This window comes from Condylostylus longicornis, unplaced genomic scaffold (genome assembly GCF_029603195.1).
Source record: "Condylostylus longicornis isolate FDR11 unplaced genomic scaffold, ASM2960319v2 ptg000098l, whole genome shotgun sequence".
Taxonomy (NCBI): domain Eukaryota; kingdom Metazoa; phylum Arthropoda; class Insecta; order Diptera; family Dolichopodidae; genus Condylostylus; species Condylostylus longicornis.
Window position 1 is genome coordinate 1,244,705 of NW_026578066.1, and position 15,448 is coordinate 1,260,152.

Genomic DNA, 15,448 nt, shown 5'->3' on the forward strand with positions numbered 1-15,448 from the left:
TTAATTATCAAATCAAAATTCAATTCCTAAACTAAGACTAATTAGGTAAGGGCCCAGGAGTTAATAAAATTCCTGGAATGGACGAAAATATTTACCGTAAATATTTTCAGTGGTGTAAATATTTCGAAATGAATGTATTCAAAAATGTCATTTAATACGTATGTATATATATAAGAAATTCGAAAGGCCAAAGTGGCAATCAAACTTTGTATTCAATTTCAAATTAAAACCAAATATAAATAAATGCGCGAGATATTTTAGAAAATAAATTTCCTTATACAGAGTGTTTCGTATTAGGTGACAAATAATTTTTGGGATGATTCTTTGATAAATTTCCGGCAAAAATTTGTATGGATTATGGAGGGTGCAGATATATTCATTTTCAAGCTACAGCCTGTTGATAAAAAATTTGTCAGATTTTTTTTTGCATTTAAATAAATACGTATAACATCGGAAAAATGCGATAATAGAGTAACCATCGATAACTTGTTTTACAGCCGATTGATTGCTCTTTATTTTCGTTCTTACAATCAATTTGATTTGACCCATAGTTTTCGAGATAATTTAAGCAAATATTGAAATCGTTCCTTTAGTTCTATTTTTAAGAGCAACACCACAACTTAAACTACGTCAGCTTCTTAATTCAATTAAACCTCACCTTAAATCGTATTACATTTGATTGGAAATTTCATTTTTTTTTGTTAAACTTCAACATATGATATGAAAAAAAATGTATAAAAATAAAATGAAATCAAATTTTCACACTATAATAATTTTATTAGCCCTTTCGAATTAATACACTTGCAATTTTATATTCCACTCTGATTATAGTATGCAAGTACTGCAAATGAAGATGATTTAATTTTCATATTGAATTTCGAGAAAAAAACTTAAAGTGCTTTTTCAACAAATTAAATTCTTATCAATTAAACTGATCCCAAATTAATGCTTTTCTCGTATTCATCAAAGAAGTAAAGATGAAAAATTAATGGATTGTGTCGAAAAGGTTTTTTTTTTTCAAAAATAATTTTTTTTCCCCCTTTTTTATTGGAAAAATATTATTTTTTAAAGTGACACAAAAAAAAACCAAACATGATCAAGGTAAATAAATTTTAAAAACTTTTTAAATATAAATTTTATTGGAAAGAAAAAATTAATGGGAAGTTCCTATTGTAAACAAGCTCCATATTTCCAAGAACTATAGGAGTTTATTTTCACTTTAAAGAAATTTTTAAAATGTCATAGTTGCAATGTTTGTTCACTAGTTTAATGATACCATGAAGCGACACTATGTAATTTAAAACTTGAATTCGAGAACTAAATAAAAACCAAGTTTGGGAAGATTTAAAGACTCTATTTGTAGAATTGTAGAGCTTGTAGAATTTAGATTAACATTTTTATTTATCAATTTCATTTAAATCTTGTTAAATTTTAACGAAACAAAATAATTAATTACAATAAAGAAAATCTTCATCAAGTAATTGTACAAATAAAAATTTTATGACCATATCAAAAACAATTTTCCAGTACTTTAATTGATGATGTACAAAAGATTACATGGGAGTACATGAAAAATGAAAAATTTTTTTTTGAATTTTAAGAGTAGAAAGGATCAACATAAATAATCAACATATTGTTCTAACAATAAGAATTGTATCTCTCTACCCCCATATTTAGAAATCGTTTTTACTATAGAAAACACATGCATTTTATACATGGACACTTTAAAAATCAATCTATGAAAATCAACGATATGAATTAAAAGTGATCTCTTTTATATAGATTAATCAGATTGTATTCAAGTTGACAAACATTTTAATCTTTATTCATGTATAAAATTGGATAATAGTATACATAAATATTCATATAAAAATAGGAGGGATTGCAGTGAATCCTTTTTTTCTCAATTATGCTTAAATAACAAGTAAATTTTTCAATAGCTCTTGTTTGCTTACCTTTTTAATAAATTTTGTGTTTTCGTGTATTGGAAATTCAATTCACAATTTTTCTTCAAAACTTATCGGATACAAGCGATTTAGATAATTAATTAACAGATTATAATATATACAGTATATACATTGTCCATGAGATTGGTGTTCCTAAACCTGGGTGATAAAATATTCTTTGATTTAAAAGATGAAAGGCGGCATATAACATTTTTTATAAATTGAAAAGCCATGAAATTTCGTTCCAAAAAAGATTTCACTGGTATTAAATTATTTGTTAATTGCAAAAACAGAGAATCAAAATTTTTAAAAGTTTGTTCTAATTTCTCAGACAGTAGGACTCAACGTGAGATAAAGGTTTTTGTCATGGCCTTCAACTTGATACCATATATGTGGCAAAAATCTAGAAAACTAAATCCAGAGACCAAATCACTATGATGTGCTTACTAACTCATATCTACCTGTCACATTTCGCGGACTATAAGGTCAACCATCTTATAAAGGTCAATAGCTCGAAAAGAGTAGCGACAAACAAGAAAATTCCAGAATTATATTTTGCTGTTCGAAGTCTACCCTGTTATCTTTTTTAAAAATACATATCGACGAATTTGCAACACCATACATATAAGAATGCTCAAATACGAGCGTTCTTCCCAATCAATGCACCCGCCAATAAATAAATAATATACACTTACCATTTGTGGCATCCAACATATAACAAATGATATACTCAAAAATGTCATTAATTTTGCAAAATTTTTTTCTGTATTCGATATACTATTCTGATGATATAAAGAACCATGTCCATTACAACTTCCATTACTTTTACCTCTTGTAATAGCTTCACGTTTTGATCCAAAACTACTACAGCTACTTGACATTGTATTTTGTGCATTACATGAATTTAATGATGGTGCATGATGATGATGATGATGATTCTGATGATGATACGATGAATGACATCTACTATTATTATCAATATCAGTATTAGAAATAAGTGCTTCATTTACACTATTTGAATTTAAATTCATTGTAAATGTTGTTGATGTACTTGCTGTTGTTGTATTTGTTAATGTTGTACTATTGCTTGCATTTAAATTACGTTCTCTATTAACCAAATTGTAATGAATTGATTTTTTCGATTTATGATATCCAATAAAGCATAAAACACGTACAACAAATAGATTGCATACAACAATAATAGTGCATAATAAAGTACCTGTTAAATTAGAAAAAAAAAATTATTAAAAATGGTAGAAAAATGTACGTATATTTATAGTATGTACGTATATGTATAGCATACATATAAAGAATAACATTTCTACAGTATGAATTGTTAATACATTCAAAATAAAATCAATAAAACGTACAAAAGATTTAAAAGATTTCATTTAAACATTTTGACTTTTCTATAAAAGTTATTCTGAAAAATTCTAATTAAATTATTTATTGAGTAAAGTTTATTCTCCTTATACAATTATTTTACAAATAAGACAATACAAATTTAAATCAAAATTCATCTCTTCTCTCATAAGATATTTTGTACAATTTCTATTTACTGTCTGACAATTTCTCTTAAATTCTAATAGTGTATACAAAAATTAAATATTCATAGCACAACATTCGCAAATATTTTCAAAGTATCACTATATACAAATCCGTATTTTATATCTCGATTTAATTTGAAATTTAATAATTAAAAGAATAAATTGGACATAAAATTGAGAATACAAACGAATGATTCAATATTTAGGCAGACAATTTTATAATCAGCCAGAATTAGCTTCACGTTTTTGTGCCTTAATACAGTTGTAAATACGAAGTCATTAAGCTGTACGCTGATAATAAATAAAAACTGTGAATGATTACATGGGTACTCCCTAAAGATGAATTAAAAATTACTTATGTTATTAAGAATTTCTTATTTAAAATTGAATTAAAAGAGTGTTAATTATCTTAATCTTCAAAAGAATTATGTTCAGTCAAACAGAATAACTACTATTGTTATAAAAATATATGATAATATAAATATAAATATTATTTAATTTCATGTATGTCGGTACTCTTCACAACGTGATTGATACACGTTCAGGTATATTAAAATAGTGCCATAGGACACTCTCGTAGAATAAATCTCGTAGCAATCTGGGTCTATTATGGTTATTTCTGGATTGCTATCTCGTAGCAATCTGGGTCTACTCGCAACAACCCCTAATCATCATAAATTTGGTACATAGTTCTATAGCGTGTATATTTGTCCAAAAGATGTTCGGATACATCTAGATATCCTTAGTTCGAAATATTTTGTCCTTGGTCGAAATACTCCAATATACCTATTTCCGCACTGGAACACATACCTGATCCACATAATTCTGTAGTTTCCTATCGAACAGTTAACAAATTATCGAACAGACGGTTTTAGTCTGAGCTGCACCAAAGAGCACAAATTCTGCGTCACAGACGGAGAGAAGGTATATCACAAAGTGCCTTCCGAAACTTCTTCCCTGAAAGAAATGTTATCTATATAAAATAGTGATTACTCAAAGGTAATGGTGACAGAGCTCCGGTATAATAGTGACAGAACTGTGATAGAGCTCCGGTATATGTATACCAGGCTATATATGTATACCAGGCTACTTCTAAATATTTTGGTTGAAAACGGAATTGTCTATTCACGACACTCTCGCAGCATATAGAGGTATGTCCCGTCTACCGCCGTCGGCTTAAATGGCTTAAATATGTCAACTGGCCAGCCGATCTGCCATTCACTGCTGTTGTGAGCTTGACGATCCTTTGCCATTTCTTCTAAAATGGTGGCGACTTAATAAAATTTGCTCAGACAGATGTGAAGAGTTATTAAATTATTTAATCAAAGACGTTCAAAGAACAGTTATATATTAAAAGCAAAATCCCTTTTAAATCGATTCTTTCGATTCTACCATACAATAATCTACTTAATCTTCATCCTAAATTAAATACCACATCCATAATTGCATAATTTTTTAAATTTTTTCTTAGAATTTTAATTTGAAATTAAATAATCTCTATTTAAAATTGTTTAACATCAAACACTTTCAAAATATAAAAAAGTTTTCAAACTAAAAATCATATTAAAATATTGTGGTAAGAAGTTGTACTGAATTATTTATTAAAATTTCTCAAATTTCATATTTTCCATATACCATTTAAGTATCATCACATTACCAAAAATTTATTTCTTAAAGCCCATAATTCTTAAGAAAATCAAAAACAAAATTTAATTCATAAAATAAGAAAACTTTGTTCTCTTTTTTTATACACTCAACATCGACATAAATCAATTAATTCCTTTCTCTAAGGGATCCTTAATAATTCCATTACATATCAAAAAAAAATTTCCCCAACCATCTTCATTTTTCATCAATAATAATTTTGGTTTATAAGAAGTTAAAATATGAATTTTCAAGAATCTATATTTTTTAATAGAAAGAAAGATCTAACCATTTAACTGAAATGGCATGATGATACAAAAAAAATCCTTAATCACTCTACCTATTAATGCTATTATTATTTTTATAACATTGAATATTTTTTTTTTGAATAAATTCTTTAATACCATCTCTTTATCTTCAAAATAACACATAACCTTGGAAATGTCATTTCAATAACATAAAATTATTAAACACTGAAAGAAATACAATTTAATCACACAAAAAAAAATCAAATTAAGTAGAAAAAATTTAAATCTTTTCAGAGAATCTTTTATTTATCCAAATCTTAATAAAATATTTTTTCTAAATAAATAAAATTAATAGTTAAAATTATGATAAAGAATAATTTTTTCAGAATTTTTTTGTACTCATAAATTGTCAGAGCTCTCACTATCTCAATCTTTATTTGTCGCAACAACCAAATACCTTTAACATTTCCAAGGCTGTTGCCATAACTCTGTACCGTCACCATCATTATACCAAAAAAAATCACCGTGAAAAAGTAAACCTGAAATCCATTTCATTTCATTGTCAAATAAATTTCGGGAAGGTAATTGAACAAAGAGACAATGCTGTAATTACTGATTTAAACTGAAAGATTTTTTTCCGCTATTTTAAAGTATGGCATGAAAATATTGAAAATGAATAAAGTTAGAGAACAACAATTGATTCAAATGTTTATATATTTAAATTGACAAAAAATATCCTTTTAAATAACAATTTACGTATGGCAGTAAAGAATATTTAAAACTTAAATTTGTAGCTTTCTATAATTTATGATTTAAATTTGTAATATTTTATAAACGTCCCGGTCGAATTTTATCAACTGAATTATACCCAGCGCATCTTCAAAATCTTACTATAAAAACTATTTTTGGAAAAATTTAAAATCAGTTTTTAGGGTTGTGAGGCATTTATCTGAACCTGTCTAGTCAATCCACAAAAACTTCACGGATATGTCTGTGTTATAATTAGACCAAATGGTGTTAAATATTATACAGCTAGCCTTCCTATTTTTTCAGATATTTAATATTAGCTTTTAGGATTGTTTTGCACCTACCGAACTAGTAGATCGCTGCCATATACAACAACTATTACCCGCTGCGCGGAAGTGTTTAATTACATTAACAGCCGTCCTTTGTAAAAAAGAAACAATTTGTGAAAGTTTTGCGGTGTTTGTATTATTTGTTTTTTTGTTATCGTCCGGTCGGACAGGCGGACTTCTCTAAAATAACTTAGAATTGTACGTTGAGCAAGAATTTATATACATTTTCATACCGCCGGCAGCTCCTTCAAGTGGTTATAAACTCCATACTAAAGTTTACTAAATTTATTTCAATGGCTTAAACGATTTTGTGTATTTTGCTCATACAAAAAATTGGTGTATTATTAAAACAAAGCAGCCAGAGAATGAAGCGTAATTGAAAATTGTAATAAATAAAAAATGAGAGTCTTTTAATCAAACCGAATTTAAAAACAAGGTTCTGAACACTCTGAAACTAATACTGAAACAATCAAAACAATAAAAATTCGCGACTGTTCATAACGACTTTGAAAGACTGTTTGACATTATAAGATGGGAAAGCCTGGAAAAATTGAATTGATACGGTCACAAAATGATTTAGAAATGCCTTGATTAGAAATGTTCGTTAAACAAGAGCACTATACCTAGAAAGGTATTGAATAATACAATAGAACCTAATGCGTCCTCTAGCAGAACTCAATCGTTCCGTATACAATAAGTTGAGTTGAAGTTAAAGTCAACTTAATTTTTGAAGAACATATGGAAAAGCTAACTACCTTGACAGCATCACATTAAAAAGATGTTGAAACTAATTAGAGTAGATTGCAAGTCCGGCGAAAAAGATACAACAAAAAAATTGTCGGTCTTTAAAAGCAAAATCCAAGAGCCATCTGCAAATTATTAGCAGCCCAGAACTTATTCTAGCTCCGTGTATCAGCTGGAGTCGAATAAGAATAAGAATCTAGGTTTAGAATTCAGCAAAACAGAAAGACAAATTTTTATGCTCTTTAAAAAATGTTCTCTCGAATCAAATTATTTTTCCTATATTACAATTACTTAACCTAAAAAAAACTGTAAAGATATTCGTCGCAACTTTTTTCTACCCCACACCAAAAAATCTGCATGGAAAGTGAGAAGATTTGTGATATTTTACAAAAACCAATGTCACAAAAAGATAATTATCACAAACCAATGTCATAATTTGCTTTATTCAATACAAAAAGAGCATAAACCCATAAATATACAAAAGGACTATTTTCATCCTTCACAGATGTTTCGAAATAAATAAAAAATTACCCGCAACTTGACCTTCGAAAAAGTTTATATTTTGAAATGTTTTCTTTTTTCATTCTTTCAAATATTTCTCATTAAAATATCAGAGATACGAGGACGACGACGACAACAACGATGACTTTTCCTTTTTACGGGTTACACAAGTACAATACGATATTTTTTCAGTATTCTACATAAATAATGACAAAAAGGATCCCTCTTTTTTAACAATAATAATTTTTATTATTTACAGAAATAAACAAGAAAATATAAAAAGAAAAATCAACTCTAATATAATTAAAATATTGAAATTCTGATAAATGAAATCGGTGCAATATTTAATTATCCTTAAAAATAAAAGATTTAGTGAAATTATCTTTAAAATTTTTGTCACTTAAAGTTTTCGCGTTTAATGAAAATTTGTGACTTTAAATTCAATGATTTTTTAATTATTTATACGTAGTATTAGTAATATTTTCATTAAAAGGCCTGATTCAAACGTCAACTTAGCTTATTCAGATCTACATATCGGTAGAAGTTTAATATGTTGCTTTCAAATAGTTAATTGCTCCAAAATCAAATAGCACATTCGGATTTTAGCAGCCACGTTTTTTTTCATGTGGATTTTCTAATTTACAAGAAACTAACTAAAAATTTGAATATCTAAGGTGTTTTTAGTAAATCTATCAACCATGACAGCATCTACTGGAGTAGACACAAGTAATAATCCTGCGAAATACTTTTTCTTGGCAACATCTTATCCACATCGAGAGGCTTCAAGCAAGAAATTGAAAGCATGGTGAAACTGTACAATCACAATTATGTACATTTTCATAATTATAGTATTCCATTTAACAGTGAATTAACACACAAGGTACATAACGATTCCAACTACAGCAGCTTACAGAAAAGAGTAGTAATGTTTGTTTATTCCAGTAGATGGCTCGATATTTTTATACGTAAAATAAACGTCCAAGTTATTATAAAATTTACTCTGAATAGCATTTTGTTTTCGAACTCGGAGTAGTTTAGGCTTTAAAATAAAATAGAACGCTACCTTTGCATAGAAGAATTAATTGAATTAGTAATTAGAAATGTTACTAGTTTTGAGGTTACAGAAACGCACAGAATTTTTAAGCATTAAAAGTTTGCATAAATATGTGAAAACTTTTTCCTTAACAGTAAATAGTTCCATTATTTCCTCTGACAAAATTATTTTAATAAATGATATAAAAATTTACATTGGATCTTTTGACTGGAATTGTTTTATAACTTTTTTTATAGAATTTAAAAATATTCAAAAAAACAGACGAAATACATTCTGTCCTTTTTTCGCATACAAAACTTTCATAAAATTCAAAATATTTTTTGAAATTCGCAGCCCTTATGTCATTTCAAATCCTATAATTTGTTACATAAGTCAAAATATTTATGTTGCATGTTATACACACAAGCGTATTAATAAAAATTTAAAAAAAACTTTAATCTTATACAGACACTATCTTGATTTTTAGGTTCATAGATCAAAAATCTAAAAATAATGGAATCTTAATACAGAAATTTTCAATTTTAAAATTTCAATTCAATTTTACAACGCCTTAACTTTTAAAATATTTTTAGAATCTTTTTCCTTCCCTTTCTTGCATTTTTATTGAAAAAAAAAAACTAAAATTATTCTTTTGTGGTCGCTAAAGTCGTTAAATATAAAAAGATTTGTTAACATTTCACTGATATAAAACAAAAGGAGAAAAAGATCCTTTAAAAACTTCTAAGAAAACTTTTTACAAAGTCCTTTATGCTTTTTAAAAACTAAATAAATTTTGCGAATGATAAATTATTATTTTCAAGTCAAAAACTTTTCCAAAAAAAATTTATTCAATATAATAAGAAAATCGGAGACTAATTGAATCCTTAACCGGCATCCCATTTTCAAGGAACTATACAGTGAAGAAAAAAAAACTTTGCTTTGCGATTTATCAACAAGAAAATCCCTTAGAATATTAGAAGCACCACCTATTGTATTAGATTTTGTATATTCACAAAAACTGCGATTGCAGAACATAACAGCTATGCCTTATTAGAGTAAACTTTATAATGGAGGAGGGTCTTGTGAGACTGGATGGCCGGGCCTGAGGTTGCGGCCTTTCTGTGAACCAAACGAAAACGGAGCTGGAAACCCCAGAATGGCGGGGGTCAAGCTAGGCTTAACGGATTGTATGCGATTCCTGGGTGTGATTATGGATTGATTGTAAGCATCTGTGGAAGGAAAGCAACAAATGTGTTATTTGCCTGTCAGGGAGTAAACCCTAAGCTGGTTTACTGGTTGTATGAGTGTGTTATTAAGCCTATTTTGACATTTGGGACGTGGAGTGGTGGCCAGCGCTGCTTCGGAATGGAGAGAGGAAGAAGCTTGGCGGGGTGCTGGGGTAAATCGTGCATTGCGTACTGTATCTACTTTGGGTTTGGAGGCTATTCTTGACTTAGATACGATCAGTGAGCAGATAAAGGCGGTGGCGGCGAGGAGTGCCTTGAGGCTCCAAGCAATATACATACTGAAAAACAGGGATTATACACACGGATTCTGGAGGAATATGAAATGCGGGCTGGGGACGTTAAGTTTGGTTTTGTGGTGCCATATACTGACTGGAAGGTTTATTACGGGGTTGCAGTTCCCCAGAGGGAGAATCGGAGTGCGGAAGGGCTATGCATGCATGAGGAGCTGTCCATCTATACGGGTCGTTCTATGACTATGGATGGCACGGCAGTTGTCTATTAGGCTACCTGATGGCTGTGGGGTTTTCCAGTTAGAGATTGTGGTAGTGCTTAGGGCGGTGGAATTGGCTACAACATGCCGTAGAGGGTTAACACAAATAATATATATTGCAATTGTGTGTGAATGACTGCGTAAAACAATTTGGGTGTCAGGCAATATGTTTACTTTTAATAAAAGCTGAATTTGCTTATTTCCAATCTAACTGCCAGAGTACCTAAAAAGAAATATTAATATTTATATTTCAATCCCTTCTCAACTACATACAATTTCTTGATGGTAGTAATTCACTCATTGATAATAAGTAGGTGCATGAAAGTACGTGCGCAATTTTATATTGATTTCAAATATATTTTCAATAAATTTTAAGTTGTACTCGAAAAACAAATTTTCTTTTAATATTTGGAGCTTGCCTTGCTTGAGTTCCATTAAGGCAATATTAATAAAATTCAATCATTTTAGAATATTTCAAACACCTGTATATGAGCAGCTGCTAACTAGACGTTCACTTTCTGAAATTTGCTTCTTTTTATTCATATTTGATTGAAAATTCAACAAAAAATTCTACTAAAATTTTAAGGAATAATGAAAAGTTTTAAATTTTAACTTTAAGAGAACAAACACTTTTTTGATTTATTTCTAAAAAGTTTAAAGGCTCCCATTTTAAAGGAAAAAAAAATAAAACAAGTTAAAAATAAAATTAAGGTATTGGAATTTCTACAAGCTATTCATTTTTTTGTCACCAACTTATTTAAGGATCATTTTCTTTTATTTATTTTGTCATCATTAAATTTTTCTTTGATTTTTTTTTTCTTTTTCTTGAAACTGAATTGATAAATCGTTGTTATGACTGTTTTCTTAGAAAATCAACACAATAAAATGTATGTGAAGAAAATTTTTAACTTATTTTTAACTGAGATTTTCACACATTATATTTATATGTACATATGTTCTCTATATAGATATACATACAAACATAAATTATTTAACTTGCCTTATTTTTCTTCCTTTTAGACATACTTTTATTTATTCTAATCCTATTTGTAAATATTCTCAAACTATATAAAATTTTTATATTACTAAGAAATATAAGATTTAATAACATTTCTAAAGAGATAAATATTTTGTGTGCAAAAATTCTAAAGAATAATATAGAAAAATAAAAAAATTTTTTTTCCGTAGAAAATTTTCTCTTTCAACCGAATCGATCCTTAATTTTATTTAGGTTGTAATCGAGAAAAAATTTTCTACTATTTTATTTTTCATTACAAATTTAACAATCAAATATATAAGGGTATTGAAATCACCATGATATGCCATTTATATGTGATGAATAATATAGGTAATTTAAGTGTAAATATTAAGGATTTGCAAAAATATCCAGTTAAATGCTAAACTATGTATGTATGTATAAGAAAATCTTAGTTAATATCCTAAAATAATAAATATTCACGTTCATTTACAAATTTTTCAGTCACTCAATTTCCGATTTTATTGAACAAATATTTACATAAATGTTTTAGAAATTTGTATAATATGAAAATGACTTTTACAAATTTAAATTCTATTTAATTCAACATTTATTTTATATGCATAAATTTACCATTAAAAAGTCAACCCTCTTAAATCTTTATAATTCTTTAAAAAAAAATCTCTTGAATTCATAATAAAATCTGGGTATGCTCTTACCCCGGCTCGGTTCTTAACTGTTCGGCACCCTACACGATTTTCAAAATTTGTTCCCTCTGTTTTCAAAACAATGAAGAATATGCAATAAATATTGAGTAGTGTCCCTATTTTCCGGTGCTAATTCCATATGCTTACTTGCATATATGGTAGATCCCTCACTGTTCTTATTATTAATTATTTAACAATCAACAAGCAGCATTCAAGGAAAGAGTATGATTATAGTAATAAGCCAAGGTTAATATTTAAAAAAAAAAAATTTGATGTACTGACTACACACATCCGACCGCAAGGACTATTCACTGGTTTAGCAAAAATATTACACAAAACACTTCTTCCAATATTAAGAACGCTATTATCCGAATTTCCTTGAAAATTAGCCAGTTAGTTGTGGTAACAACTAGAACTCAAATATTAAATTTCAAGAAATTCCGTCAACTAGTTCTGTAGATATGGTTAAAAATATAAAATCGGTCCCTGGTTCGGTTTCCGAGCCCTAATTTTTCAAAAAATTTATAGGTTCAGTGTTTACTAATTTAGTTGAATATCAAATAAATCATATAACACAAAAATAGAATTCATTCATGACAATGAATTTTCCCCGTGATAGGAACTAGTGTCAAAATTTTTTACAAAAAGAATAACCTTAATCTGATCAATCAACTGCACAAATGCTGAGCCCGTCGCTACTAAATTTTTAATTGAAAATTAGATATTGGAAACTAAGCAAGAGCAAGAAAACCAAAACTTTCTCGCAGCAAAGATATTGTTTAGTTTATTGTTCAAACGAGGTGTTGATTATCTGCTCATGTGTTGATAGTTACTTGTACAAGCTTAGGCATAATAATTAGTGAGAATCTTGTTAGCGCAGTTTTTGTAATTTTACGTGTATTGAAAAAAAATCAGTATCACTTTTTTAACTAAGATTCCATATTTTTATAGACCTCTTTAAGAATAATTTTAATATTATAAAAAATAAAAAATGTTTCAACAGATAAAATTCTTCAACAATAATATACACAAAAAAAAATTTCTGTAAAACTCATCATATAATAGCCACGTTTTATATAACTATATGGCAACTCCTTAAAGGCATAATATTCCTGAAGCGTTTCTAAATATTTTTGCCTCTATATGAAAACAAAATAATTTTAATAAAAATTCCTAATATATTTATTTAAGTGTTAATGCTAATAGAAAACCATAAAAAATATATATATATACATTTATACTAGACAATAATAATATTTTTCTCTTACCAAAAATCATAAAAATATAAGCATAAGTCATGTCCCAAAACATTGTTGCATCACGATAACGTAAACATTTATGCTTTGTTTCCTCATAATAAACACCAAAACCAATTAATGGTAGAAATGTTATAATAGTTGCCATTGATATCAAAAACTGAATTGTCCTTTTTACTACATTGTATGTTATGTGCTAAAATATAATATATATATATAAATGTGAATGTTAAAAAAATAATAAAAAAAATATTTCTCTGTTCATAAATGTCTTTATAACATCAAAAATATGATAGGTAATAAAATATATATACCACATTATTTAGAATATATAAGTGAAATATAAAGAAAATTATTAGGTATATAATAAGATTAAAATAAAATAAGAAATTTAACAACAAGGCTTATTATTATTATTAAATATAAATACAAATTTATTCACATACGTACATAAACGCTTTTTAGTACAAAACATTATAATTTCGTCAAATATACATAAAAATTAGCATTTTGTTATATATATTACATTTAAATATTATACCTTGTGATATGTAAATGGTCTTGCTAATGCCATCCATCTTTCAGCTGCCATAACAAGTGCTATACAACCAGAACTTAAACCAAAGAATCTCCATACAACACGTGCAATACAATTTGATCTTGCAAATGTATTACCATTCAAAACTGGTATATATTCGGTCAAAATCAATTGAATTAGCATTCCAGTTAGACCAATTAAATTGTTTGTTGTTAAACATCTGTAAAATAAAATTGAAATGAACAAAAAGAAAAATACTTTATTAAAAATTAAAACATAAAAATTCTGTGGAAATTTGCTGATATTTGTCGAAAACCCTGATGTGAGAGGAAAATATTAAATCTTGATTGTAACAGTGTCAGAGTCTGACGATACTAGCTTGAAAACTTTCTATTAAAAAGCACTATGAGACAACATCTGTAAATATTGAAAAATGTCAATTTTGAGGATATAAGGTTTTGGATAATTCACTGTTTCTTTTATGTATTGGACACAATCCTTTTCACAATCAATTACACCACACTGTTTGATTCCTTTTTAAAATTAAAGTTTTTACTTTCCAAAACAAATTACACTGAAATTATCTTTATTGATTTATTTAATTGATTTTAAAGTTGTCCTACTTTTTATATCCCTTCTTTGCTATTTTAATCATAAGCTTTTAATTTCTTTTTTCCTAATTCATTCTCATATGTTATGCCTGCATGTTGTCCTTTTAATGGATTATAGTGAAACCCAATTATTTTTCATGTTTTCTAAAATATTTTAATTATTCCGTTATGTAAAAGTTGTTGTACGTGTAGATATATATAATGTTATAAATTTTGTTAGAATAAAGAAAGTGGAACGAAAAATTTGTATGAATTTTGAATATCTGAAAATTTTCGTATTCAAATAGATTATTTTTTTAAAGCAGACGAAATAGGACAAGAATTGGACAATGGAATATATGGACAAGAAAAAAGAAGCGATCAAAGTAAGCTTTAATCGAGAAGGAAATGAGACTAAAGAAATTGGGTTAAGCGAAATAAGATGGCCAGGAAGAAATACGTACCAAGAATAATAATACACTCTTGTGGTTGGCAAAACGCTTAGAAGTAGTTTATTAACATGGAAGACCCTCGCAATTAGAATAATATCAATTAAGCTCGACATAAGAATAAAAAAATCACTATAAAGTGCTACGTTCCTACCGAAACCTCAACAACTGAAATTAAAGATTACTTTTACGAACAGTTAACATTAGTACTGAGTTTTATCCCTAAAACTGACACTCTTATTTTTTATAAGGAGGAACTTCAATGGCGACGTAAAAACCTGCCAGTTGAAGTGAGCAGCCAAAAAACGGAACGGCTTGACACTCAAAAAGAACAAACTTTTGAGCTTGACTTTGGAAGGTACAAAGCAGAAATTTATATTACACATATAGCGGGAGCTCAACAGATGCCAGAACAAAAACCAAAAACACAGGCAAAGTCTCTATTGTCAAGCTCAT

At 27.9% G+C, this 15,448-nt stretch overlaps 1 protein-coding gene across 1 annotated transcript in view; it reads right to left on the reverse strand.

Annotated features, from left to right (window-relative positions):
• The window catches only part of LOC129613945 (uncharacterized), a 29,574-nt gene that overhangs the window by 831 nt on the left and 13,295 nt on the right, over positions 1 to 15,448 (reverse strand). The window contains exons 2-4 of the mRNA XM_055528294.1: positions 13,957 to 14,173; positions 13,428 to 13,611; positions 2,642 to 3,165 (exon numbers count right to left, since the gene is read on the reverse strand). Of these exons, the coding sequence (XP_055384269.1) occupies positions 2,642 to 3,165; positions 13,428 to 13,611; positions 13,957 to 14,173 (925 nt within the window). The remainder of the gene's footprint in view (positions 1 to 2,641; positions 3,166 to 13,427; positions 13,612 to 13,956; positions 14,174 to 15,448) is intronic.